Consider the following 27,983-nt stretch of genomic DNA (forward strand, 5'->3'; position numbering starts at 1 on the left):
TGATGTCAGCTGTCAGCTACTAACTATGATAGAGAGTACAAACGATGAGTCTTTAAAACCTTAAAAAGAATCAACCATGCCCCCTAAACAGTTTGTTTCTGTCTGGGAACCTGAGTGGGCTCCTGGTTGGGATTTTATGCTGCATATAAACAACACACTCAAATTAGCTGTTCATCCTAACTAATCCTAATTTCCTATGATGGAATCACCTATCAGTGTCTCACGATTTTCAACCAAGGGCACTATGATTTTCAGGAGATCTGCCACTTCAACAGACGTGAGATTCACTTAGAGGCAGAGGAGTGTAGTGGTAACTAGCACTGACTCTGAAGGCCTGGATCCACCTCTTACATTTAGCTGTGTGACCCTGGGCAAGTTCTTTAACCTCTGTGCTTCAATTCCCTCATCTGTAAACTGGAAACGATAATCTCTGGAGGACTGTAATAAGGATTAAGTTAATATATGTGCAGTGCTTAGAGTAGCGCCTGGCACATAAGAGCTACATAAGTGTTCATCGTCATTACCGTCACCATCATCGCCACCACCATTCAATGCCTTCGAAGACCAAGTAAGCCAGGATAGGTGAAGACACTTTCTAAGTCCTCCACAAGGGGGCAGTGGGTCTATACCAAGGTTACTGATCCATGATCCAAATTTGTGGATGCCCAAGAGCTCTTAGAGAAGCCACCAAATGGGAAGGGGCCACAGTACCCGGATCATCACCATGTGGGCCTCCAGCATTATCTCAGGAAAACTGGGCTGCAGCACCTCCAGGCTGATGTTTGGCACTAGAAAAAGAAATGACAGAGGTGTAAACCTTCCTCACACACCCCCTCCTCATGGCTGTCTGTCCATGGTGTCCACACTGCTGTCAGGGTCTGAGTGTAGCCTTCCTGACAAGCCAACAAGCAGGTGAGAGTGCTGAGGAGACAGAAGGATTCTCGATCATTCGTTCAGCACGTATTAAGCACTCAGCAGATATTCTGAGGGGGGCAGTGGCAACAGCTGAAAAGCCCTGGCCCTGGAGCTCCCGCAGCCCTCGGCACCATCAGCCTTCATGACGCTGCTCCCCCGCGAGGCAGGGCTGTGAGCAGAGGGACCGAGCCTGTCTCACTCACCAAGGCATCCCCAGGGCCCCACATGGCTCCCAGCATCCAAACAAAGAGCTGTTTAATTACTTAGTTAATTAGCTGGTTGGTTAAATTAGGTGGTAAAAAGAATGAAATGGGAAGCATGAAGAGGAGAAATCAAGCAGAAGCGCGAAGGGGGTCGCTTAAGAGGACAGATGATGAATCCAGACACGCATTGAGTTGAAGATGACACGGGAGTGGAAATGTCAATTGGAGCCTGGTAGTATAAATATGGGGATCAGATCAAGGGCTGCAGCCATTGCTTTCTGTAAAAGCCTTGGCTGGATGTGGGGAGGGGAGGAGCCTACACAGGGGCAGAAAGGGAAAGCACTGGCCTGCTCTAAGCCTTGAGGGTGGGGAGGTAACCACAGAGGGGATAGAATAGCCCAGGAGGCAAGCAGATGGACCTGCATTATAGGCGGCAAGAGAGTCATATCCAGCGGGAGGCAAGGAAAGTGACCAGAGACAACCAGCTCTGGCCCCGAGTGAAGTCGTAGGTCACTTTAGGGAGAGGAGTTTGAAGAGGATGGGAAGTTTAAGTGGGTGGGGAGAAAAAAGGCGCTCCCTATCTAGACAATTCATATGAAGAGATTAGGTTTAAAAAAGGAAGAAAATGGCAACAATAAGATAAAGTGGGAGCAGAGTCTGTAAAGGTTTCTTTACCTAAGATGAGAGTTACTTAGAAATGTTCCCTTCAGAGCCAGCCCAGGACATGGCCTCACTCACATTTGGGATTGATATGGTCTTCCACGTTCCAGATGGAGTTGAGGGTTTCCTTTAGGTATGGAGTGCAGGTGACTTCCAGCTGCTCCCAGCCCCTGTGAAAAGTAGTCACAGATGTCTCTCGGAAGACCTGAAACCCACCGGAGAGTAACACTGCCAACTGCTCTTCAATCTATGGCGCCCCTCTCTTTCCAACCCAGTGGCCATGCTTTTTTCAGCCTCACACTTTTATATTCCACAACTATCCTAGGAGGAGTCTAGCACACAACATTCCCATTTTAGAAAGAGACGTAGATCCAGAGAGTTATCACAAGCCAGATGTACAAATGTTCAACTGTTACAACAAACACCAAAGGAACGCTGGAGTTCTGGGCTCCATAAAACTCCTGATGCCTTTCCTCCCTCCATCCACCACAAAGAAAAAGCAAACCTGAGGTGAACATCGACCACTGCGAAATGGAAGTTTTTGGTATACTCCTTGTAGTGTGAAAGGAAAAGCATGAGCCACTCATGGGACATCAAAACCCCAGAGACTCACCATTTGGGCAGGACCTTTCCCGAGGAGCCCAGGACACAACCTGTCACCAGATGGATGAGGCGAATTCGACTTCTCAGCACTTTGATTCGGTTTCCAAATTTTCTGTTTACAACCTCAATCCGCCAGAAGTCATTTGAGTCTCCTGTCCCATTCTGCCACATAAATCAAGAAAAAAATACAAAGAAAGTAAGATGACTTTAGAGAAGACGTATCAGAAAAGGGAGATGGTCACCCTTTCAGATGCCATCATGTAACAATTAGGTCAAAGACCAAACTGGTCTAAATGACTGAGGTGAGAAAGGGAACAAGAGGGCCATAGAAATATACCAAGTGACTGCCATTGTCCCAGCACTCGCAATTACAACCAAGAAAAGTAGTATAATTCCTGGAACCTTAAGTCTAATTCTTCACTTTATAGAACTAGAGTTTAAGTTCTAAATAAGTGTTTTTGCCCTTAAACTAAACTCAAGACATCACCGTGTGCCAACAGAAATAAATTTGGGCTATTTGCATCCATTACTGGTGGCCATGGGGACACTCACTCATCGAAGAAAGGTCTGGCCTAGATATCGTACTGTGGAAATTAAGACAGTTGCATCTAATTCTCCTCAGGAAATGCCCACCAGAAAAAGATGAAGTCCAGAGTCTTGGCTCTAGTATAATGTGGGATGAGCAAATAGAAAGAAGGTTGGGAATTCCACCTTAAGGAACCCAGAATCTTTACTGAAGCACCAAAGCCCTTGGAAGGGAACGTAACAGATAGTCATAAATCTACTTTCCCACTAGTTGTTTCTGTTTTCAAATTACTCCCCAAGCCATAAATACTCATAGAGCTTCCTCTATTAACTGCATCATCCCAAGGCAGTAAAAATCCAAAGCAATGTGGATAATATCCCTCCGTGGAACAGGGAAGTAATCCTTAAAAATAAAGCCAATGAGGGCTTCCCTGGTGGCGCAGTGGTTGAGAGTCCGCCTGCTGATGCAGCGGAGACGGGTTCGTGCCCCGGTCCGGGAGGATCCCACATGCCGCGGAGCGGCTGGGCCTGTGAGCCATGGCTGCTGAGCCTGCGCGTCCGGAGCCTGTGCTCCGCAATGGGAGAGGCCACGGCAGTGAGAGGCCGGCGTGCCGCAAAAAAAAAAAAAAAAAAAAAAAAGCCAATGAGAATTTGGGATCTGGCAAAGGATAAACTTGTATATTCATCTGGGGTCATATTGTGGCCCTGTGGCTTCTAAGTATAATATGATTTTAAAAGAGACCCTTACAGTATTCATATTTGACATTTATTAAGTGTCAGAACATAAAAATGGCATGGTAATTATGGGAGGCAAGAGATGGAAACAAATAGACTTCATAGGCTGCCTTTCCCACAGCAAAAAGCCTAGCCAGAAAGTTCCTAAATGTTAAGAGTCCCTGTGCAGCCAATCGTTAGGAACATTCCAGAATTCTGGGGAGGATGTGTTCCGCCACATGGCCCTGAGCCAGGCCCCACAGTTTTTGACATCCTGCTCACACTCGAGTGGCTCACTTACTATGCCATAGCCTGTGACCTGATAGTGCTTCCGGGTCAGGGGGGCCTCGTGATAGTGACTGTGCAAGTTCCGCGAAGTCCTAGAAATTAAAAGAGAGAAGTGCCACTATCCTGAAGAAAAGAGATGTGCAATGTTTCTTCTTCTACCAAGACTACTCAGAGTCATCTGTTTGGATAAGAAAAATTAGAATCGGGGCTTCCCTGGTGGCGCAGTGGTTGAGAGTCCGCCTGCCGATGCAGGGGATACGGGTTCGTGCCCTGGTCCGGGAAGATCCCACATGCCCCGGAGCGGCTGAGCCCGTGAGCCATGGCACTGAGCCGGCGCGTCCAGAGCCTGTGCTCCGCAACGGGAGAGGTCACAACAGTGAGAGGCCCGCTTACCGCAAAAAAAAAAAAAAAAAAAAAAAAAGAAAAATTAGAATCCAAACCATTAAATCCAACATATCGGGAGGGACAGATGGTAGGAGTACTGGACCATATGCCAAGAAAGGGGCTTCACTTCCGAACAAGTGACAACTTCAGGTGGGGGGCAGGGGAATGACTGAACACATTGGTGGCTTTGAGGCAAGCTAGCCTGACTTATGAGGTAGGTTTAGGGAGAAGAAAATTAAAATTTGTAATCTACATATACCTGAGATAGGTAAACTGCCTCCCTACCATCTATGCTTTCTATTCCTATCACCAGTTTTACAAAGTGGGGATCTGTGGGGGAAGTGGAGGGTTTAATTTAGATTTTATTTACTTTGTGCTTTTTGTAATAATCCTTACTTTATCCATAATAAGTAATCAATGTTCATTATAAAAATATTGGAAATTTGCAAAAATAAAATTTAGTTAATAAATTTTAAGTTATTTAAAAAATAAAATTTATTTAATAATAATAAAATTAAAATTTTAAGTATCCATAATCTTACTGACTAGGGAAAAAACACTGCTCATAGCTTTTCTATATGTATGTTAAAAAAAATCCCTGATTTAAAAAAAAAATTCTGTATCTGATAACTCATATGAAATTTTTGCAGGGCTGCTTCTGTTGCCTATTTTTCCTGTTCATTCTTGCACATGGTGCCCTATTTCCTTGTATGCTTAGTTATTTTTTACTGTGTACTATTCACTGTCACTGAAAAACTATTTCTAGGAATGGATAACCACGTCTTTCCCAAAAGAGGATTAACATTTGCTTCTAGCCAGGCACCAAGGGAACATTACCACACTCTTAGGACCATGTTCATTTAAATTCATGGCCTGAAGATTTTGAGACCATCCAGGTGAAATGAATTTGGGTTGCAAATCCATGTGAAGATCAACTGGTAATTACAACTTCTCAGGAACCAGATTTAGTGTCCCCACCAACCTCACCCCCCACCCTGCTCTCCCAAACACACTCTGGATATAGGTAGATAGGGCAAATTTCTCCTAACCCTAAGCCTTTGGGGGTTACAAATTTGGGGGAAGATCACAATAATTTACCACTTTGGGTGAGCCTAGAGCTTTGACTTTAAAACTTCTTCTCTCTAGAGAAGTCAAAACCCAAAAATCAAAACTCAAGATTGTGGGTTCAAGGCAGAAGTAGCCACAGTGTCCCACTTTTTCTCTGGATTCCCCCTTTCACTGAGATTTTGACCTAGTAACTCCTTACTATCTTGTCAGTTCTTTATGCTTTTAAGAAGATGTTTCTACATTTTCCAGCATTTTTAGTCATTTTCAGTGAGAACACTGGTTAAATGAACTAGTTTGCCATATTCAGAAACAGACTCCTATACCTTTCTAAAGGCAGCCCCTTAAGAAGAAGCTTTGGGCAACTCAATTTTTTTCTTTCTTCCCCCTAGGAAAAGGGCAGTTGAAAGGTACCTTCAAAATCCAAAGCTTCCCAAAGCCAAAATAGGCAAAGTAATCATTCTCCCATTCTAGCACAGCAGCCTTGTTCCATTACTAGAGCCTCATCCACATTTGACTTCTGTTTATTTCCAGCTTAAAAGAGCTCTGTACCTTTGATGCTCATGCCACTCATTTATCCCAAACAGCAAAGTTACTTACTCTTTGTGTTCTAGTCGAATGACGTCTCCATGTCTTACAAACTCCACCGGGAGTGAAGGGTCTAGGGGATCTGTCAAGAAGAAACAAGCATTGATGTCTGAAACCGTTCACTCATTAAGCTAGCATTAATCAAGGGCCTACCAGTAAAGAGTTATAGTACAACGTGGTATGCGCATGAGGTACTGACAGAGTGCTGTGGGACCAAAGCGAACTGTCTTAGAGGATGAGGGAAGGGTGTCCCAGAGATAATGACTGAAAAGACTCTCAAAGGAGAGGGAGAAGTTGTCAGGTGAACAAGTGGGGAAAAGCCACAGAGGTATGAAAGAGCAAAACTCATCTGAATCAGTGGCAAATGAATTCACGTGGTTAGGGAGGGTGGGCAGGAAGGAGAGTGGGAATAGGTGAGGGTGTGGACAAGTGGGGCCAGACTGTGTATGCCAGGCTAGGAAATGTGGCCTTTATCTGACAAGCACTGAAGCCCCAACTAGAGGATTTTTAAGCTGGGAAGCTAAATAATAAGACTTTCCTTTTAGAAGTAAAAATATAGTCTTTCAAATATTAATTCCATGCAAAAGACCATTTCCCCAGCTCTCTTCAAAATCAAATGTTAAACCCTGCATATTTTACCAGTGATTATCTTGTCTCTGGCAATAGACTTGATAAACGTGAGGCAAAGAAAATGATGAAAGAAAAGAACTACTTCTGTATCGTCAAGAAGTCAAGACCAGTGAGGATCTAGAAAAGTGACGACAGTGGAAAAGGAGCTGGCAGTAATCACAGCAACACAGAAGGTCCTTGCAAATTTCTGTCCCAGGCAGTAGACATTAACACTCAAGGTCAGGAAAGACAAATCTGCCAGGACAAATCACTGGCTCTCAACAGAATTAGAGAACTCAACTGTAGAAATGCCCATTCCTGCGCTGCCTTCTAAGGTCTCTTAAGAAGAATAATCAGGACTTCCCTGGTGGCACAGTGGTTAAGAATCCGCCTGCCAATGCAGGGGACACAGGTTCGATCCCTGGTCCGGGAAGATCCCACATGCCGCGGAGCAACTAAGCCCATGCACCACAACTACTGAGCCTGCGCTGTACAGCCCACGAGCCACAACCACTGAGCCTGCAAGCCACAACTACGGAGCCTGTGTGCCACAACTACTGAAGCCCACGCTCCCTAGAGCCCGTGCTCCACAACAAAAGAAGCCACTGCAATGAGAAGCCCGTGCACCGCAACCAAGAGTAGCCCCTGCTTGCCGCAACTAGAGAAAGCCTGCGCGCAGCAACGAAGACCCAACACAGCCAAAAATAAATTAATAAATTTATTTTAAAAAGAAGAAGAAGAATCAGCAAGATGACAAATCAAATAAGTCAAAGGGGAGGGAAGTTTTAGTTAATATGGATCTGTGGGAGAGGGGCACTTATGGCCATCAAGAACACAAAGACCTTTGTCTAGACAGTTCCCCCTTCCCAGAATGCCTGTAGTGATCTGCCTTCACACGAATCCTTAGTCACCAGAGTGATATGCAGCCACCTTAACCTGGAAGCCACAGTGGAATAACAGAACAGGGACGTTCAAAGACTTGGTCCGTGCCAACATGACTTTAGAAGGAAAGCTGGTCTTCCCTCAGAACCCCTCATTGCAACAGACTGCTTATGTTTGGCCTGTTGAATCAAAACAAAATCTGTAACAGTACTATAAGGGACAGAAATAGATCCTGCCCAAAGGTGTCATAATTTATACTACCAGGGAGTAGGATGCAAAGACAGTGGTCATGTAGGCCACGTTTCAAGCCTAAAAACCATGGCAATAAGGGGAGGTGGCGAAAGGAACAGAGAAGGTAAATTTAGATGAGCAGCTGCCCACTTCCCCACAAAGGCCAGGAGCAGCTGACTCGAGACAGGCTGAGCCAGGTGGTGTTTGCTGAGGAGAGAACACCTGTGGCATAAGACAATCAGAAGGTGAGCTGGAGATGCCCTCTGTTCTGTTCTCTTCTCAGCTGCAGCAAAAGGCACAGTCTGCAGGTAGCCAGCTGTCTGACCAAAAAACCAGAAGATCCAGACATAGCCCTTGTCAAAAAGCCCTGGGAGCCCCATAGGTGTGCTTCAGAGCAGCTTCACCCTGGCCTGTCAGAGGCAGATGTGCAGGCATTGAGGGAGATCCCAGGCACCAGCCTAGATGAGCCCAGCCACAGGGCTAGCAGGCCCGCAGATCTCCAACAGACTGGCCCAGGCCTGGGATGACCAGTGGGCAGCAGCCCTATATCACATCCAGACAACCTGAGCTGTACCACATGCTGGGGTCTGCAAGGCTTGGTGTGCTCTAAATCAGAAATGAAAGCAGCCACAGTGTGCCCCAGGCATGTGTCCAGGTAACCTCTTCTGGATTAAGTCTGAGCCTCAGCTGTCTGAGTCCCATATATATGCTATCTACAAGAGACCCACTTCAGACCTAGAGACACATACAGACTGAAAGGGACGGGATGGAAAAAGATATTCCATGCACTTGGAAATCAAAAGAAAGCTGGAGTAGCAATACTCATATCAGATAAAATAGACTTTAAAATAAAGAATGTTACAAGAGACAAGGAAGGACACTACATAATGATCAAGGGATCAATCCAAGAAGAAGATATAACAATTATGAGTATATATGCACCCAACATAGGAGCACCTCAAAACATAAGGCAACTGCTAACAGCTATAAAAGAGGAAATTGACAATAACACAATAATAGTGGGGGACTTGAACACCTCACTTACACCAATGGACAGATCATCCAAACAGAAAATTAATAAGGAAATACAAGCTTTAAATGACACAACAGACCAGATAGATTTAATTGATATTTATAAGACATTCCATCCAAAAACAGCACATTACACTTTCTTCTCAAGTGCACATGGAACATTCTCCAGGATAGATCACATCTTGGGTCACAAATCAAATCTCAGTAAATTTAAGAAAACTGAAATCATATCAAGCATCTTTTCTGACCACAATGCTATGAGATTAGAAATCCATTACAAGGAAAAAAACGTAAAAAACACAAACACATGGAGGCTAAACAGTATGTTACTAAATAACCAAGAGATCACTGAACAAATCAAAGAGGAAATCAAAAAATACCTAGAGACAAATGACAACGAAAAGACTACAATCCAAAACCTATGGGATGCAGCAAAAGCAGTTCTAAGAGGGAAGTTTACAGCAATACAAGCCTACCTCAAGAAACAAGAAAAATCTCAAATAAACAATCTAACCTTACACCTAAAGAAACTAGAGAAAGAAGAAGAAAACAGAACCCAAAGTTAGTAGAAGGAAAGAAATCATAAAGATCAGAGCAGAAATAAATGAAATAGAAACAAAGAAAACAATAGCAAAGATCAATAAAACTAAAAGCTGGTTCTTTGAGAAGATAAACAAAATTGATAAACCATTAGTCAGACTCATCAAGAAAAAGACGGAGAGGACTCAAATCAATAAAATTAGAAATGAAAAAGGAGAAGTTACAACAGACACCACAGAAATACAAAGCATCCTAAGAGACTACTACAAGCAAACCTATGCCAATAAAATGGACAACCTGGAAGAAATGGACAAATTCTTAGAAATGTATACCCTTCCAAGGCTGAACCAGGAAGAAATAGAAAATATGAACAGACCAATCACAAGTAATGAAATTGGAACTGTGATTAAAAATCTTGCAACAAACAAAAGTCCAGGACCAGATGCCTTCACAGGCGAATTCTACCAAACATTTAGAGAAGAGCTAACACCCATCTTTCTCAAACTCTTCCAAAAAATTGCAGAGGAAGGAACACTCCCAAACTCATTCTATGAGGCCACCATCACCCTGATACCAAAACCAGACAAAGATACCAGAAAAAAAGAAAATTACAGACCAACATCACTCATGAATATAGATGCAAAAATCCTCAACAAAATACTAGCAAACGGAATCCAACAACACATTGAAAGGATCATACACCACGATCAAGTGGGATTTATCCCAGGGTTGCAAGGATTCTTCAATATACTCAAATCAATCAATGTGATACATCATATTAACAAAATGAAGGAGAAAAACCATATGATCATCTCAATAGATGCAGAAAAAGCTTTTGACAAAATTCAACACCCGTTTATGATAAAAACTCTCCAGAAAGTGGGCATAGAGGGAACCTACCTCAACATAATAAAGGCCACATACGACAAACCCACAGCAAACATCATTCTCAATGGTGAAAAGCTGAAAGCATTTCCTCTAAGATCAGGAACAAGACAAGGATGTCTACTCTCACCACTATTATTCAACATGGTGTTGGAAGTCCTAGCCGTGGCAATCAGAGAAGAAAAAGAAATAAAAGGAATACAAATTGGAAAAGAAGTAAAACTGTCACTGTTTGCAGATGACATGGTACTATACATAGAGAATCCTAAAGATGCCACCAAAAAACTACTAGAGCTAATCAATGAATTTGGTAAAGTTGCAGGATACAAAATTAATGCACAGAAATCTCTTGCATTTCTATACACTAATAATGAAAAGTCTGAAAGAGAAATTATGGAAACACTCCCATTTACCACTGCAACAAAAAGAATAAAGTACCTAGGAATAAACCTTCCTAGGGAGACAAAAGACCTGTATGCAGAAAACTATAAGACACTGATGAAAGAAATTAAAGATGATACAAACAGATGCAGAGATATATACCATGTTCTTGGATTGGAAGAATCAATATTGTGAAAATGACTATACTACCCAAAGCAATCTACAGATTCAATGCAATCCTTATCAAATTACCAATGGCATTTTTTACAGAACTAGAACAAAAAATCTTAAAATTTGTATGGAGACACTAAAGACCCCGAATAGCCAAAGCAGTCTTGAGGGAAAAAAACGGAGCTGGAGGAATCAGACTCCATGACTTCAGACTATACTACAAAGCTACAGTAATCAAGATAATATGGTACTGGCACAAAACCAGAAATATAGATCAATGGAACAGGATAGAAAGCCCAGAGATAAACCCATGCACCTATGGTCATCTAATCTATGACAAAGGAGGCAAGGATATACAACAGAGGAAAGACAGTCTCTTCAATAAGTGGTGCTGGGAAAACTGGACAGCTACATGTAAAAGAATGAAATTAGAACACTCCCTAACACCATACAGAAAAATAAACTCAAAATGGATTAGAGACCTAAATGTAAGATTGGACACTATAAAACTCTTAGAGGAGAACAGAGGAAGAACATTCTTTGACATAAATCACAGCAAGATCTTTTTTGATCCACCTCCTAGAGTAATGGAAATAAAAACAAAAACAAACAAATGGGACCTAATGAAACTTAAAAGCTTTTGCAAAGCAAGGGAAACTACAAACAAGACGAAAAGACAACCCTCAGAATGGGAGAAAATATTTGCAAATGAACCAATGGACAAAGGATTAATCTCCAAAATATATAAACAACTCATGCAGCTCAATATTAAAAACACAAACAACCCAATCCAAAAATGGGCAGAAGACCTAAATAGACATTTCTCCAAAGAAGACATATAGATGGCCAAGAAGCACATGAAAAGCTGCTCAACATCACTAATTATTAGAGAAATGCAAATCAAAACTACAATGAGGTATCACCTCACACTGGTTAGAAAGGGCATCATCAGAAAATCTATAAACAACAAATGCTGGAGAGGGTGTGGAGAAAAGGGAACCCCCTTGCACTATTGGTGGGAATGTAAATTGATACAGCCACTATGGAGAACAGTATGGAGGTTCCTTAAAAAATTAAAAATAAAACTACCAGATGATCCAGCAATCCCACTACTGGGCATATACCCAGAGAAAACCATAATTCAAAAAGACACATGCACCCCACTGTTCACTGCAGCACTGTTTACAATAGCCAGGTCATGGAAGCAACCTAAATGCCCATCGACAGATGAATAGATAAAGAAGATGTGGTACATATATATATACAATGGAATATTACTCAGCCATAAAAAGGAACAAAATTGGGTCATTTGTAGAGACATGGTTGGATCTAGAGACTGTCACAGAGAGTGAAGTAAGTGAGAAAGAGAAAAACAAATATTGTATATTAACCCATATATGTGGAACCTAGAAAAATGGTACAGATGAACCAGTTTGCAGGGCAGAAATTGAGACACAGATGTAGAGAACAAACGTATGGACACCAAGGGGGGAAAGCGGCCGGGGGTGGTGGTGGTGGTGTGATGAATTGGGAGATTGGGATTGATATGTATACACTGTTGTCTATAAAATGGATAACTAATAAGAAGCTGCTGTATAAAAAAATTAATAAAATTAAATTTAAAAATTAAAAAAGAAAAGACAGCTCTAAGAGATCTTATCTGTCTTGCTCACTGCTTATCCCTATGCCAACAACAGTCCTTGGAACGTAGCAGGGGCTCAATAAATAACCGTTGAAAGGATAACTGAGATCCATAAAGATGGCAAAAACTGCTCAGGAAAGCCCATCCCAGTACCATTCTTTTGGAGGCATGAGAAATGTTAAGGAGGGCTCAGAGTAAGTAATAATACAAGAAGCGCCAGTTCCCTACCGCATTACCTGAGTCTGTATTATGTTTCTTGATAATCCACAGGTTGTTGTAGTCCTTATGCAAATAGGTGGTGACCTGGGTGGGGTGGGGGAGGGAGGAGGAGATGGGAGGGAGAAGACAGTCACTATCAGCACAGCCGGTCACAGGACAATCAATAGCAAGCCAATGTTGCTTAAGCCTTTTTCAGAATCCCCAGCCACCAACCCAAGGGGCTGTGTTTCCCAACAGGTCTCAGAAGTAGCATTTGGTGAATGCTATTTTCTCTCCTTCCTTCTATATTTAGAGGTCTTTTCCCACAAAAGCCTTTTTGATTTGTCTCTGTGTACCCCTCTGCATCCTATCTTTCAACTTCCCACCTCCTAGAGGGAGGAACCATAACATCTTGTGTAACACAGTCTCCAGCACACAAAGAGAATTTAGTGCATTTTTAAAAAGTCATCAAGACCATGTCTCAAACTTTCTAAATGAAAAATTCATGCTATGATATTTTTTAGAATATGGCCAAATATTTTCTAGAATATGGCCAAATGAAACGAAAAAAGCTCTATTAATATCTTATCCTAGAAGCCTGAAGTTTTAGACATAGCCATTTTGTATATACTGATTTTTTTAAAATTGTATGTGTGTGCATGTGTGTACACGCATATAATGTTGCAATTAAACTACCAGCAAAAATCCTGGGAACAATATAAATGTCCAATACTAAAGGAAGAGTTACGTGCTGGTTATGTCCACAGGACAGAATATTATACAGCCGCAGAAAATGTTTCAGGGCATTTTTACCCAGCACAGGAGAAGGCGTATAACATGCTGCTGTTGAAAATGGTTACCATTTATCACTAGGCACTGCTCTAAGCACTGGACACGTCTTATCTCTAGGTTGTAGGTACTATGGTTACCCCCACCTTACTTACAAGCAAACTGAGGGTAAGTAATTCGCTGAGGTTAAGTAAAGGTCTCACAGCTTGTCAGCTTGAGAGCCAGGATTCAAACGGAGGGAGGGAGCTAGCTCCATAGCTCCCAGGATAGAGACTGCATACATACAATTATGCTAATTATGTATACAAGCACATAAATACCCAGAAGCAACGGAAACAAAGGCATCTCTCCTACAACGTGAGTTTTAATAACTCCAATTGGACAAAACATGACTTATTTACTTGCAAAGAGATTTGGAATTAGCGTGTAGGAAAATAATTATGCGTGTATTATGGCTGCTTTGTTTCAGTGGCTTTTGCTTTCTCAGAAATAATTAGGGATAATGGTATTAAGAACATACAAGTTAAAAGTTGTGGCAGCCACAGATAAGTTAAGTCCACACTCCCCAACAAAAGCTGCATACATCAAGTTCACCCAACTTGATTTTGCTCAAGGATGTTAAGCTTTTGTGGTGCTCGTGTGTGCACTCCGTGCTGTCATTTTGTTTTTTGTTTTTACAAAAACCATTATCATTAAAATTCCTATTAGAAAAATCACTTATTTATTGTGAATAGAGTCCATGGCCTCTTTTTCCCCTTGAAACATTTATTTTTACAATGGAGTTTTTTATAATATGAGGTCTTCTATGGACACAGGTAAGCTATTACAGCAGAATGTTGTACATCACACTATGTGGATAAACACTGATCTTGGATTATGTGTAACTTAAGGTTTTTTTTATACTTTTCTACACTTTCCAATCTTGCTTTAAAAACATTTAAAAATCGAGACCTGTTAACAAGACATTAAACTACAGGGCAGAGAGGACTACTAGAGGTTATTTAGTGCGGTCCCCGCAATTTACAGATGAAGACACAGACTGTGAAAGGCTCAGTGACTCAGTCAGTGACAAAGCCAGGCTCTCTGTCCCTTGGCCTAATGTGCTCTCTCTAGATGACTGTCACAACTTCATGCCTCCACCCATGGGCTTCAAGTGTGTAACACTAAGACCAGCTTAATAGGGCCTTTCAGAACGTGGCTCTTCTCTCCCTTTGCACAGTATAGATATTCCTGGTCACCACATCTGTAACTTTATCTCCTACGTGACACCAGTAGCAAGGTATCACTATGGAAGGGCTAGCAGTACATTAGACTCTTCTGGAGAGCTTAAAACCAAAACAAAAATGCACAATGCATGGGCCCCATCCTAGGTCAATTAAGTCAGAATCTCTGGGGTGGACCTCAGGCAACAGAATTTTTTAAAAGCTCTCCAGTGGACTCTAAAGCGCAGCCAGGGTTGAGAACCACTGCGCTAGAGAGAAGCAGAGAGTCAAGAATGGGAAACTGGGCTTCCCTGGTGGCGCAGTGGTTGAGAGTCCGCCTGCCGATGCAGGGGACACGGGTTCGTGCCCCGGTCCGGGAAGATCCCACATGCCACGGAGCGGCTGGGCCCGTGAGCCATGGCCGCTGGGCCTGCGCGTCCGGAGCCTGTGCTCCGCAACGGGAGAGGCCACAACAGTGAGAGGCCCGCATATCGCAAAAAAAAAAAAAAAAAAAAAAAGGGAAACTGATACCAAAACCCAATACTCTGGGTCAACTTTCTAGTAAATAGGGAAATAATAACAATAAAATATTTTGAGAAGCAAACGTTTTTCACAAAGTAAATATTTTGGTCATTTTGCAGGAAGAGAAACTTCACTTCAAGCTTCTCAGAGCAGCAGCCAGCCCTGAAGCCCCGACCTCCGCACTCTCCTCTCCTCGGGTCACTGCATCTGAGGCCTCCACCCTGCCCACGCCATGGAAGCCACCCTTGTCAGAGTTGCCAGGCCTCCCACGTTGCCCTTCGAAGGCCTCTTCCTCTGTCCTCACCTTCTCCGAGGTCTCTGCAGCACCTGAACTGCTGGCGTCTCCTCCCACTGGAGACCCTCTGCTCAGCACTCTCCTCCTGTTCTCCTCCAACCGCCCCCCACGTCCACCCTTTCCTTCTCAGCCGCTTCTACCAGCGCCACTCTGAGCGCCTTTAATGCTGCCTTACGTGCTGCTGCTCCCCAGGGCTCCTCTGCTGGCCCTCCTCCCTCTGCACCTCCCTTCAGGGCAATGTCACGCATCCCACTGTGTCACTGACACCTGTATGCTACACACTCACGTCTCTTTCCTGAGACAAGCCCCAGAGCTAAAATACACAAAGAAAACTCATCTCCAAAGCCATGCTTCCTCCTCCATTTCTGATTATGGTGAAACAGCGTTATCACACAAACACCTTGACCTCCAGACTACAGACCTGGACATGGCTCATCCCTGACATCTATCAGTTACCAGGCCCTGACATTCAACCTGTGAAGAGTTTCCTGAATCACTTCCCACCTCTTTCCCTGTGGTCTCTGCCTCCCGTTCACCATCCTTTGTCATGATTATTGCCTCTAGTCTCCTCCTCCTTCCAATCCACCACACTCCTGCTAGAGCAGTCCTTCTAAACTAGAAACCTAAGCACATCTTATCCCTTAATAAGTTTCAATGCCTCCCCAGCGTCTACAGAACAAAATTAAATCTACTGTACCACGTAAGGCCTCTCCATAATCTGGCCCCACGGACCTCTCCAACCCCATCCTTCTCCCTCTCAGGCATCATCCACCACAGCCACATCCACCACTCCTTAACGTGGACGCGGACAGTTTCACTCACTCGTTCACATCATACTCATGGCTAATCCTCCAGCATGCACGTCATACGGATTATCTCACTTAATCCTCACAACAACCTTATGATGGAGAGAAGTACTATTTATCTTCCCCAATTTAAAGAGGAGCCCACTGAAGCACAGAAAGGTCAAGGAATTTGTTCAAAGTCACACTCTAGTGGAACCAGGATTCGAACCCAGATAAACTAGTCTGGTTCCCAAGCCTGTGTTTATAACCATTACGCTCTACCCATCATCCACTTCGTGCCAGGCACTGAGCCTTCCAGGAGCCAGCAATCAAACAGCAAAGAGACAGGAGGAAGGAAGCACTCACAATTCAATGCGAAGAGGGTTACCACACAGGCTTGTAAAGGTGCCGAGAAAGCCGCCCACAACAGACGCACCTAACCCAGGAGCAGGCAGAGGTAGGTCATGGTGGTCAGAGGGGAACTCCCCAGCTGAAGCCTAAGGAAGCTGGAGTTAGGCAGAGGAAAAGGATGTTTCAAGCCGGGGAAACAGTGCGGGTAAAGGAGAGGAAGCCAGAAAGAGAACGGAGGGTTCAGTCATGAACAGCAGCTTAGTGCTGCCGCAACACAAGCGCACAAAGGGCTCACCGACCTGCTGCTGGCGGGCGCCGATGCCCTCGGGGTAGAGGTGCCCGTGCGAGTGGAGGTAGCCGACGGCCATCCGCGCGCTCTTCACAGTGATCACAGAGCCATAGGCCAGGTCTGCGGGCAGACGGCGATGGCGTGAGCTGGCGCAGCGCTAGACCTGCCCCTGACTGCAGGGGCCACCGAAGCCACAGGCCTCCCCAACCCCTAACAGACTCCAATGGGCCCCGGACTGCCGAAAGCAAGATGCGCGGCTGCCTTCTCACCCCAGTGGAGTCAACTCAAGCGGAGTTCACCAAATAGTCTCTCCTGTCCCCTCCCCTCCCTCCTAAGGACTTCAGAAGAAGCTGGGTATTAACAACGCTATTATCAAGGCAAAAGACTAGGAACAACTTGTCCTTCAGTCAAGGTCTATCATATACATTCCATGGGATAAAGAAGGAAGAAGCATCTTATATCTTCATCTGGAATGTTCTCCAAGATACAGTGTTACTGTAGACTGCTAAGAGAGACTTTTCACTATATATCCTTTTGTGCCTCTTGAATCTAGTACCACATGTGGTAACTGTTCAATGGTGTTCTGGGTTTTTACTCTGAATTAAAAAAAACAAAAACAAAAACCCAGAGTAAACAGCTTACCCAAGAGTATCCATCCCCTCCCCACACAGGCCCCAGCTTATGGAGGAGCCTCTTTGCCTTCTTACTGGCCCTCTTCTCCACGCCCTGCAATCTGGCTGCCCGCCATTCCCCACTCCACCGAAACAGGTCTCACTGCGCCAGCGCTGGCTGCTCCCGTCTCCCTTTGTTCGTTCATTTGGTCGCTAGACCATATCGATTACACGGTGGATCCAAAGGTGGAGGAGACCTGGCTGCAGACCTAGTGGAGCCCAGTCTTGGGGACGATGGCGTCACACACTGAGCAGCACAGGATGATCAGCAAACGTTCCATCAAAGGTGCGACAGGGGCTTCCCTGGTGGCGCAGTGGTTGAGAGTCCGCCTGCCAATGCAGGGGACACGGGTTCGTGCCCCGGTCCGGGAGGATCCCACATGCTGCTGAGCGGCTGGGCCCGTGAGCCATGGCTGCTGAGCCTGTGCGTCCGGAGCCTGTGCTCCGCAACGGGAGAGGCCACAACAGTGAGGGGCCCGCGTACCGCAAAAAAAAAAAAAAAAAAAAAAAAGGTGCGACAGCGTGTGACATGGTAGGAGCCCAGAGTAGGGTAGAACAAATTCTTGCCCAAACAGTAAAAAGAGGAGGGCTTAATGGAAGAGAATATAGCTGAGCCAGGCCTTTTAAATAACGAGTAGAAATTTGCTAACCCCACCACTCCATCCTTCTAAGTCCTCGTGCTGGTCAACACACGCAGCCCCGCACGCTGCTGACCGCAGCTGCTTCTCGGTTATGCTCTGTCCCCCATCTCAACCCCACACGCCCTCACGGACTGCTCCTGAGCAGCCCCTCCCTCCTGCAACCCCAGTGGCCTGACCGCACCCTGTCATCTTCCTCTTTCTACAGTTTCCTTACAGACCACAGCCACCGCACAGCATCGACCACCCCTTACTTGGCTAGTCCTCCTTTGGAAGCCTCAGCCCCGAGCCCACTGGCCCCACTGCATGGATTTCCTCAAGCATCTCAAAGCTGACTTCTCCAGTATGGAACCCAGTGTCTGCCTTTCCGAACCAATTTTGCCTGCTTTCCTATTTTTCATTCTTTCCACACTCCAGGCGGGCCCACTGTGTTCGAGGCCCTGGAGAGACTAGAAGACATTGTCCTTGCCTCCAGGAAGCCATGACCTGGGCCCGACCTACCTTGTCAACCTTATCTTCCAGTATTTTTCTGCATATAACCTATGCCTTAAATCTTGCCCTGTTCTTGGCTTTGATCATGCTCTCTCTTCTGCCTGATACGCCCTCTCCCCCGTCTCCCTCTGCTGAAATCTACCCATTTTTCCAGGGCCTGACTCCGAGGCAACTCACTCACTCTGATCACCCCCCAACCCCCTAACAGAAGTGATCTCCTACACCTTTGATCCCCACAGCTCTGCGTTCCCTCTTTCTATACTTAACACATACGGTCACGTCATGCAGAGGTCCTCTACTGCAGACTCTGCTCCAGACTCTCTACTCTGGAGGGCATCCACTCACAGCCTCCGACGTGGCTAACACTTGCTCAGTTACCCAGTGTGAATAGTGAATGGATGCGAGTAGCAGGATACTCTGGTGGGAACTGACCTCTAGCCCTGAAGGGCCTTGTTCCTTCACCAGATTCTCTCTGTTGGTCTTTGCACAGCCACGACAGACAAGTTATTCTTTAGGGTCAAAGAGCTCGTTGCTCAGGACGTCTTCCTCTGCACTTCCTGTGTTCCTATTCACTCTCTTGAGTGCTCGGACCAGATTTAACTGGATCTTTCTCCCACTTTGCCCATCTCAGATAACTCAGGCTGTCATATCATCTTTTCCAATTCAACTCCCAGGAATCCCTTCTGTCCTTCCACCTTTGTGAAGGACAAGAGACACTCACGTTCAGGGATGGAAGCATTGTGAAGGTTGTTTCCTGAAAGCCGGGCCTGGAAGGCGGAACTGAAGAAGCCATCACCAGGACCACTGTGGGGAAAGGCAGAGGGAAGACAGCCAAATTAATGGAGTGAAACTGTGATTTCCCAGGAGCCCTAGGAAGAGCTCTGCACAGCTGGTTTAAAAGACGTACAAGGGAGTGGCAGTGTGGTATTGTGGACAGACATGGGGGATAGAGTCAGAGAAACTGGGGTCCAAATTACAACTCAGCCACTTACTAGCTAGGTGAACTTTGGAAGATACCTGGCCTTGTTTAGCCTCAATTCTTCATTTATAAATCAGGGATTAAAAAAAAAATCAAAGGGATTATTATGGGACTTCCCTGGTGGTCCAGTGGTTAAGACCCTGTGCTTACAATGCAAGGCATGCGGGTTAGATCCCTGGTCGGGGAACTGAGATCCCTCATGCCGTGTGGCGCGGCCAAAAATTAAAAAAAAAAAAAAGAATTATTATGACTAAATGAGATAACGTATATAAACTGCTGAACACAGTTCCTGACACACGGTCACTACCTGTTAAATGGGAGCGGTTGCTGGTGTTATTGTTATTAGTATCCTCACTCCAACTGCACATGCTTATGGTGGCCCGTCCCTGTTAAGCACAAGGAACTGTGTTTAGGGACAAGGGGCAGTTTGGCTATTAGAACGTTCTCTTCTTCCTTCAGGCCAGGGTACCCAAAAGATAGAACATAGGAGGAAACCAACAGGAAAAAAACCCTGGGTCCCCTCCGAGCATCCCAACCAGACCCAGGAAATCACACGGCCCCTCCATAGGCTTAGAGGCAAGAGGAAGACCGGAAGCGAGACACTGGAAAGGCTCTGGCTGTACCTTTTATTCAGCACCATGAAGTGAACAGCGTACGTGGCCGTGTAGAGAGCCAGCGGCAGCACTATGAGGCACAGGATGCGAGCGGTCAGATGTTTTCCCACCGTCACCTGCAAACCAAGCCAGTGCAGGGTGCTGGGCATATGAGGCATTATCATGCCTTATGCCTGACATGTGTGTTATCTGTAAGTTTTTATGTGTAAGTCATAATCAGAAACAATTGAAAAACGAATGGCTGGCTATCAAGAAAGAAAGATATGGGGAAACCCTAAGCCTTCCCATAACACCCCCCACCAACCAAGCACTGCAGGGGGCTGAACCTGGGCGAGCCCCCGCTGCCTGTCCAGACCCTCACCGAGGACCCCGGGCTGTCCCCGCGTTACTGCCAAGGTGTAGCCTGCATCTTCAGCATCGTCACTCATCACTCCCTCTCCATCCTAGTCACACTGACGCCCTGCACTTTCCCCATGCTTCTTGCACTGTACCAGCCCCACCCATCACATTGATAACTCCTCCTTATCTTAACTTTGGGCCTCAGCTCCCTCCTAGAAGCCTTCCTGGATTGCCCAAGACTGGGCTTGTGCTCTCCTCTGGGCTTTCACAGCCCTTGTAGGCTGGACCATGACTTATTTTTTTTCTTTCTTTCTTTCTTATTTCTCTCTCTCCATTGTCTCTAGAGGTCAGGAATCTTGTCTTAATCATCTGCATATTCTGTCTCACCCTTAGCGGATGGTCTGTCTATATGTTCTGAATGAATAAATGGACTTGTTGGGACTTTGGTTCAGAGGTGCATTGCAGCAAAGTATCAATAGTTCAGGCCTGGAGTCAGCCTCGCCTGTTTGAATCCTAGATCTACCTCTTACTACTTGTATGACTTTGGGAACGTTATCACCTCTCTAGGTCTCAATTTCCTCATTTGTCAAGAGGGTAATAACTACCTGCCTCACAGGTTTGTTATGAGGAGGAAGTGAGATGGTGAAGGTAAAGCATTTTGCATACTGCCTGACACAGAGTCAGCTCTTAATAAATAATATTGTAATAAACCATAAGGCCCTTCCCAGCCTCCAGATCCAGACACTCTGGGTCAGGAAAAGAAAATTTTAAGTTCAGAAAGTCAGTCTACCAATTTTACCTCAAGTCCCAGGCAGCCAGTGTCTGTCACACATTTGGCATGAGCCCAGATGGACAGAATCCCCTGGCTGGGTTGTTTTGCAAAGCATTTAAAAACCAATGCAGGAATAAATGCCAAAAGAGAATCCCAAGGATATCAGTCCATCCTCTATCTTTATACCTCTCCAGCCTGTCAGCCATGGCCCACTCCCTGCTGCCCTGCTCCCTACAGAGGGCAGCCAGATGCAGCCCACCTTGGGCCCAGAACACAGCTGTTCTGCCACCTGCAGCAGAAGCAGAGAAAGACCACTGGCTCTGTTAAGCGAGGAGCGGGGGAGCAAAGACATTTCTACAAGTTCTCACCATTGAAAGACTGAGGTCTCCAAACAGGTGCCAAAGGTCTGAAAGGGTGTTCCACCCCACTTGCAGGATGATAAAGAGGCCAACAAACTTGACCCCCAGAGCACCAGCTAGATTAACGCCAGTCAGGCTGAGCCAGAGCCACCAGGGGGCAGAGAAGGGCCTGAAAATCAACAAGGCACAGAGTTCAGTTTGGCAGCTGGAACCAAACTCAAAAGCAAGAGCAGCAATGGGGAAGGCAGAGGTCCTCTGACTCTGGGAGGCTGCACTGTGGCCTCTCTCTTGAGGGCTCCCAACCTCAGGGACCATGCATGGCTCCGAGGAGGATGTGGTCTGTGAAACCCCTGAAACTGCAGGAAGCACAGTGTGAGAGTCAGTAGGTGATTCTTCTGGGGAGAAGGGCCATCGTTTTCCTCGCTAAGTACAGGGCTTCAAGTAAGCAAGAGGCTTATTCTTCAGTGGTGACCCATCAAGTGGAAGGAAAAGGAAACTCTAGAGAAGCCTGATGGATTCAGGCAGCCCTGTCCTTTGTGCCACCTCTGGACCCTGTAAAAGCCAGCAGTTACTGAGTGCCTACTATGTGTCAGGCATTGTTGCAAGCACTTTACACGTATTAACTCATTTTTTTTTTACATCTTTTTCTTTCTTTTTTATTAGTTTCTGCTTTATAACAAAGTGAATCAGTCATACATATACATCTGTTCCCACATCCCTTCCCTCTTGCGTCTCCCTCCCTCCCACCCTCCCTATCCCACCCCTCCAGGCGGTCACAAAGCACCGAGCTGATCTCCCTGTGCTATGCGGCTGCTTCCCACTAGCTATCTACCTTACGTTTGGTAGTGTATATATGTCCATGCCTCTCTCTCGCTTTGTCACAGCTTACCCTTCCCCCTCCCCATATCCTCAAGTCCATTCTCTAGTAGGTCTGTGTCTTTATTCCCGTCTTACCCCTAGGTTCTTCATGACATTTTTTTTTCTTCTTATCCCTACAACCCCCGGAGGCAGATCCTGACATCAGCCTCTTCTTCCACACGAGGACTCGAGGTACAGAGAGGTTGGGTGATACAGCCGGCCGGCAGGGGAGCACAGTGCTAAGCCCAGCAGTCGGCCCCCAAGCTTGCTGCACTGAGATCACCTGGTGCTCTGAGCTGCTGTCTCCGCATCCCCTGGCTGACCCCCTGCCACAGCAAATGCTCCTTAACAGCCAAGACCTATGTGTTCCTGAACCTCTAGCTCCTGGCACAGTACCTGGCACATAGTATGTATTCAAGAAATGGCAGGTGGAAGGGGATGTGGTGCACGTGGAAGATAACCCAAATCCGGAGAGAGCTGGTGGTCACTGCTTGGTTGTGGTGAAACCAAGGTGACTTCTGAAAAAGCCTTGGCAGAGCCAGCTCTTTTGGTCTGAATAAAATGAATGACCTACTCTACTCTCTCAGAGGCAGAAGGATGATCTGGAAGGGACTATTCTGGAAGAAGGCCAGGCCCTCCAGAACAGCTTTAGAATTGACTGGGGCCTGCAGGGATCCTCTCAACTGATGTAGACCCTTCAAGCCAACCTTTATATACCTTATTCCCATCACCAAGTCAGGACTGGCTGCAACCACTGAGGGCAGGGAGACAAACAGTTCCCAGGCAATATCTATTCTGGTGCCCCCCGCCCGAAGCACCACACCCACCCTGTCCCTGGCCATTACAGAAATTCTAGAGCTGCCACAGCTTCTGACACCCCCTCCCAAAGATGGTGTTTCTGACCTGTTGGCACAGGAGTTGTACTTGACCATGCTCAGCATGGCAGCCATGATGAAGAACATCAAGATGGGGTCAAGGAGGATGTACTGGGACAGAGTGAGGCATCCTGTGTCTGAAAAACATGAGCTCAGTGGTCAGAAAGTGGAATCCGAGATGGGCCCCCCTGAGAATCAAACACCCCAGTGGTAAGAAACAGTCCCCCTTGTGCTTAGTTGCATTTGTGCAGTCAAGATTAGATGGGCAACTGAGTCATCTGGAAGGTGGAAGGCCACAGCTTTGGGGTACACCAAAGCCCAATGATACGAAAGAATATCTCACACTGCTTCCAGGCCCTTGACCCACAAAGGGATCATGTCATTCATTCAGATACAGTGATCCTGAGAAGAGGGCTCCTGCTAATGTCCACCATCAAAAAGGGAGTTCTGCTACCATGCTTATGCAGCCACAAACTACATACACCCAGGAAAGAATCTTACCATTTCATATGAAGTCTCTGTTGGGAGTTGATTCTCCATGCAGGTGCTGAAGTGATTTTTTTTTAAAACAAAATTTCATTACATCATGGCCTGGCCTGAGTCCTCCAATGTCTTCCCATCTCATTCAGACTAACAAGCTCCTTCAGACAGCCTCAAGACGGCCACCAAAGCCTTCATGGTCTCCCCACCTAGCCAGCCTCCTCTCCCAACACCCTCTGCCTCACTCACTCTACTCTGGCCTCACTGGTCTTCTTGCTGTTCCCTGAATCCACCAAGTGCTGCCTTGCACCAGGACCACTGCACATGCTATTTCCTCTGCCTGAACACTCTTCCCTCAGATCTCTGCATGGCTTAATCTTTGGCTTCGCTCAGGTCTCTGCTCAAGGCCACATCCTCAGGGGGCTCTTCACAGACCACCCTGCCTAAAATAGAATCACTCCCCATTACTCTATCCCTTACCTTACCCTATTTTCTACATTGTACTTATTGCTTAAGGTGCTACATTACAGACTTAATTTACTTGCTTATTTATCATCTGCCCCACTAATGAGCAAGCTCCATGACAGCAGTGTCTCATCAGCGTATCCTCTGAGGCCAAGAAAGTGGCTTAGCATAGAGCAGATGCTTGAAAATAGTTGTGGAATGAAAAATGAATAAACGAATAACTGAAGAGGGAAGTTAAAGACCCAAGGAAAAAGCCACCAGTCCTCTAGAAAGAGACCCTGTAGTCTTGCAACATTATCTGTCAAAGCAAAGCCAGAGGGACTTCCCTCGTGGTGCAGTGGTTAAGAATCCGCCTGACAATGCAGGGGACACAGGTTTGATCCCTGGTCCGGGAAGATACCACATGCCGCAGAGCAGCTCAGCCTGTGCACCACAACTACTGAAGCCTGCGCACCCTAGAGCCTGCGAGCCATAACTACTGAGCCCACACACCGTAATTACTGAAGCCCACACACTCTAAGGCCTGTGTGCCACAACTACTGAAGCCCGCGTGCCTAGAGCCCATGCTCCGCAACAAGAGAAGCCACCGCGATGAGAAGCGCGCACACTACAACGAAGAGTTAGTCCCTGCTCACTGCAACTAGAGAAAGCCCACGCGCAGCAACGAAGACCCAACGAAGACAAAGAGAAAAAAAACCAAAGCCAGAATCGCCCCTAAATTCACCACCTAAACTGGTCTGTACTTCTTCAAATGTTAAGCTCTACGAGGTCAGGAATTCACTTTCATGTGAGCAAGGCTAGAAACAGGATCAATTTCTACGGATCAACTCTCAATTAGCCATGTGAGAATTATCCACAGAAATAAAGTTCCTATTTTGTTATCCTTGCCACCCAGCTACTTCTGTGGCATCTACCTTTGTATTCAGTTGAAATTAGTTTAAGGAATGCAAACTAATCTTGACAGTAACCTAAGAGAAGCAGAATTAGAACTGTAAGCCTCCTTCAAACACACACACACACACACACACTTACACACAAGCACACAAAAACTTGTTATCCATTCCAAACTCAAATGTGGATAACTTGCAGATAATCTATTCCTTGGGATTACCCATACCAACTCACCACTCCAATAATATAAAGGCTTGCTACATATAAGTATTTATATATGTAAGTATTACTAGTGAATAAAAGGAGACTTGTAATACATTTACCCAATCCTCAAGTTACTTAAGAACTGGGCCCGTAGACAGGATCTTTAAGCATATTGATTTCCAGCTACATTCATAGTGTGGCAGTCAATATCCCAAGAAACGTGGTCTAGGACAACTTACCAAAGGTGAGGAGGGCAGCCGTGAGCAGTGCTGCCGGGAGGGACTGGGACAGCTCCAGAACAGTGAGGTAGGCAAAGGGGATCAGCAAAGCGCCGAGGAACGCACAGAACTATGGAAGGACGGGAGAAGCAGTCAAGTAACTAACTCAGCAAAGCAGCAGGGACCTACTTGGCTCGGTACAAACTAATCTTTTAAGATGGAGGGCCCTGATGATGGCATGACTTGGTGACCTAAAATCACCTGCGATATGTTTAAATATGAAAGGGGTGGTGTAACAGTGAAGCATCAAATCAAGCAACATTTACGTTCCCATTAAGCACCAACTTGTGCACTGACAAGAAATCAGCAAAGTTCAGCCAGGGACGTGTGGGCAAGACGGCCCACGATTTCAAGTGGGAGACTCCGGGAATGGACCGTCCCATCATTGCTAGCTGTGACCTTGACAAAGTCACATCTCTGTATCTCAGCCTCTCCTTCTGTGTAATGTGAAACTTAAGAGTTCCTACCTCATAGGGTTTACTTTTTAGATTAAATGAGCTAAAGTTTATTACCACACAGAAAGCTCTTGATAAACACTAGCATCTGTTATGAAACTGGGTGCAAGTTGAGAAATACCTCTCTGAAGGTGTTTTAATATTTTAGAGAACTCTAATGTTATTTCTGTTATTTTTCCCTTGGTCCTTTTATTCAATCACATCAGGAATCACTCTTTAATCTATAGGTTGTTTTTTTTTTTTTTTCGCTAAGCGGGCCTCTCACTGTTGTGGCCTCTTCCGTTGTGGAGCACAGGCTCCGGACATGCAGGCTCAGTGGCCATGGCTCACGGGCCCAGCCGCTCCGCGGCATGTGGGACCTTCCCGGACCGGGGCACGAACCCATGTCCCCTGCATCGGCAGGTGGACTCTCAACCACTGCGCCACCAGGGAAGCCCTATAGGTTGTATTTTTAGAAAAAAGACTGCTTGACACTTCAGCATCTGGAGGGTTGTTTTTCAGTTTTGTTTTGTTTTTAACCACCAGTGTTCTCTCCTTCCCCCTATCCTGTCCATCAAAAGTAATCAGACAAACCCAGGGGAATGGAAATTCTCACATTTGGGTTGTCACTTTTTGTTAGCAGAAAGCAATGTGCTCTAGTGTGAAAGGGAACAGGGCTGATATAATTGGCCTTCTCATTTCCATAGCAAGTTCACAGTGAGTCAGGCCTATATCCAATTATGTATGCTATGTGGTATTCAAACATCATTAGGATGACACAGAATCACTTAAGAATATGAACTTGAGGGTAGTGGACACTTCTTGTTTAATATGGAATGGTATGACCACACAAACAAGCCAGTGATTAGCACAAGTAATCACATGGCATTTATCTAAACTGCTTTGATAAAGCAGTGTCCTTGAGGAAAGGGGCTTGTAAATGCAACCTGCTCTGAGAGCTCCACACTGGAGGACGGTTTCCACAGGTCTTATTAGCTCCAGGTACAAGGTCCCCAGACAGTTGGGTATTTAGGCCCTGCCATGCCCCATCAAGGCTGGTGCTAGGACTCAGAGCACAGAGAGACCAGGCAAACACACACTTCCCTTAAAAGACTGGAAAACCCCTTGTGTGCCTGACACCTTCATGGGGAAAGAAAGAAGAACTTGGTGACAGGGGTGTGGGGATTCTGAAATGTTAATAAAGGCCCTCAGAGGTAGGCAACACCCTAGCAATTGTGGCTGCAGGGGAAGGACGCGTAGCCTGCCAGTGTGCTGAGGCCAATGTTGGGACTGCAGGAGATTCCCGGCTACCTGAGTCCCGGGCTGCCCTCTGATCTGAAATCTGATGCCTCACGTTGGCAGGAGAACAGGTGACGGGGTGCGCTTCCTCCTGTCTGTGTCATCGCTGTATTATCTGTGGCCTCCCTCTCCCTTCCTGCCCACCCCAGCTCTGAATCTCTACTACAGGGTACAGGTCCAATCCTCCTCCCCCATTGAAGTCCCTTTATCTACACCTGCCACGGCTCCAGGGCTTCCAACTGTAACATTTCTGACTGAGTGTGGCCCCAGGGCTGAGTCGGGCAATAGCAAGTCAGGAAGCCTTACTCCTCTCATTCCCAAGTAGCTGTGATGCTCATATTTGTCCCCAGGCTTCTGGAACAAAAAGGTGCCATCATATCCACTCAGGTAGCCAGCAAGACCTATCAGCATCTGAGGAGAGAAGGGAACAAACAAACAGATGAGAGATCTCAGAGAGAAGATTCCTCCGCCCCCGAACTTCCCTCCAGCTGCACCCAGACCTTGGCTTCCCTTGACAACTGTCCATAGAAGGAGCTACCATTGTGACATTTTCTCCGGCAGCTGTTGCAGAGCAAAGAATCTTTTG

At 45.8% G+C, this 27,983-nt stretch overlaps 1 protein-coding gene across 2 annotated transcripts in view; it reads right to left on the reverse strand.

The window, feature by feature from the left end:
* POMT2 (protein O-mannosyltransferase 2) overlaps nucleotides 1-27,983 on the reverse strand; it is a 49,311-nt gene that overhangs the window by 8,166 nt on the left and 13,162 nt on the right. For both annotated transcript variants that reach the window (XM_082617564.1, XM_082617565.1), the window contains exons 3-15: nucleotides 27,704-27,808; nucleotides 25,626-25,734; nucleotides 23,375-23,483; nucleotides 21,623-21,782; nucleotides 20,153-20,259; nucleotides 19,272-19,354; nucleotides 16,760-16,869; nucleotides 12,555-12,621; nucleotides 5,958-6,027; nucleotides 3,922-4,000; nucleotides 2,392-2,543; nucleotides 1,857-1,948; nucleotides 712-788 (exon numbers count right to left, since the gene is read on the reverse strand). In XM_082617564.1, coding sequence (XP_082473690.1) covers nucleotides 712-788; nucleotides 1,857-1,948; nucleotides 2,392-2,543; nucleotides 3,922-4,000; nucleotides 5,958-6,027; nucleotides 12,555-12,621; nucleotides 16,760-16,869; nucleotides 19,272-19,354; nucleotides 20,153-20,259; nucleotides 21,623-21,782; nucleotides 23,375-23,483; nucleotides 25,626-25,734; nucleotides 27,704-27,808 — 1,320 coding nt within the window. The remainder of the gene's footprint in view (nucleotides 1-711; nucleotides 789-1,856; nucleotides 1,949-2,391; nucleotides 2,544-3,921; nucleotides 4,001-5,957; nucleotides 6,028-12,554; nucleotides 12,622-16,759; nucleotides 16,870-19,271; nucleotides 19,355-20,152; nucleotides 20,260-21,622; nucleotides 21,783-23,374; nucleotides 23,484-25,625; nucleotides 25,735-27,703; nucleotides 27,809-27,983) is intronic.

Source organism: Mesoplodon mirus (assembly GCF_964341445.2).
Source record: "Mesoplodon mirus genome assembly, chromosome: 4".
Classification (NCBI taxonomy): domain Eukaryota; kingdom Metazoa; phylum Chordata; class Mammalia; order Artiodactyla; family Ziphiidae; genus Mesoplodon; species Mesoplodon mirus.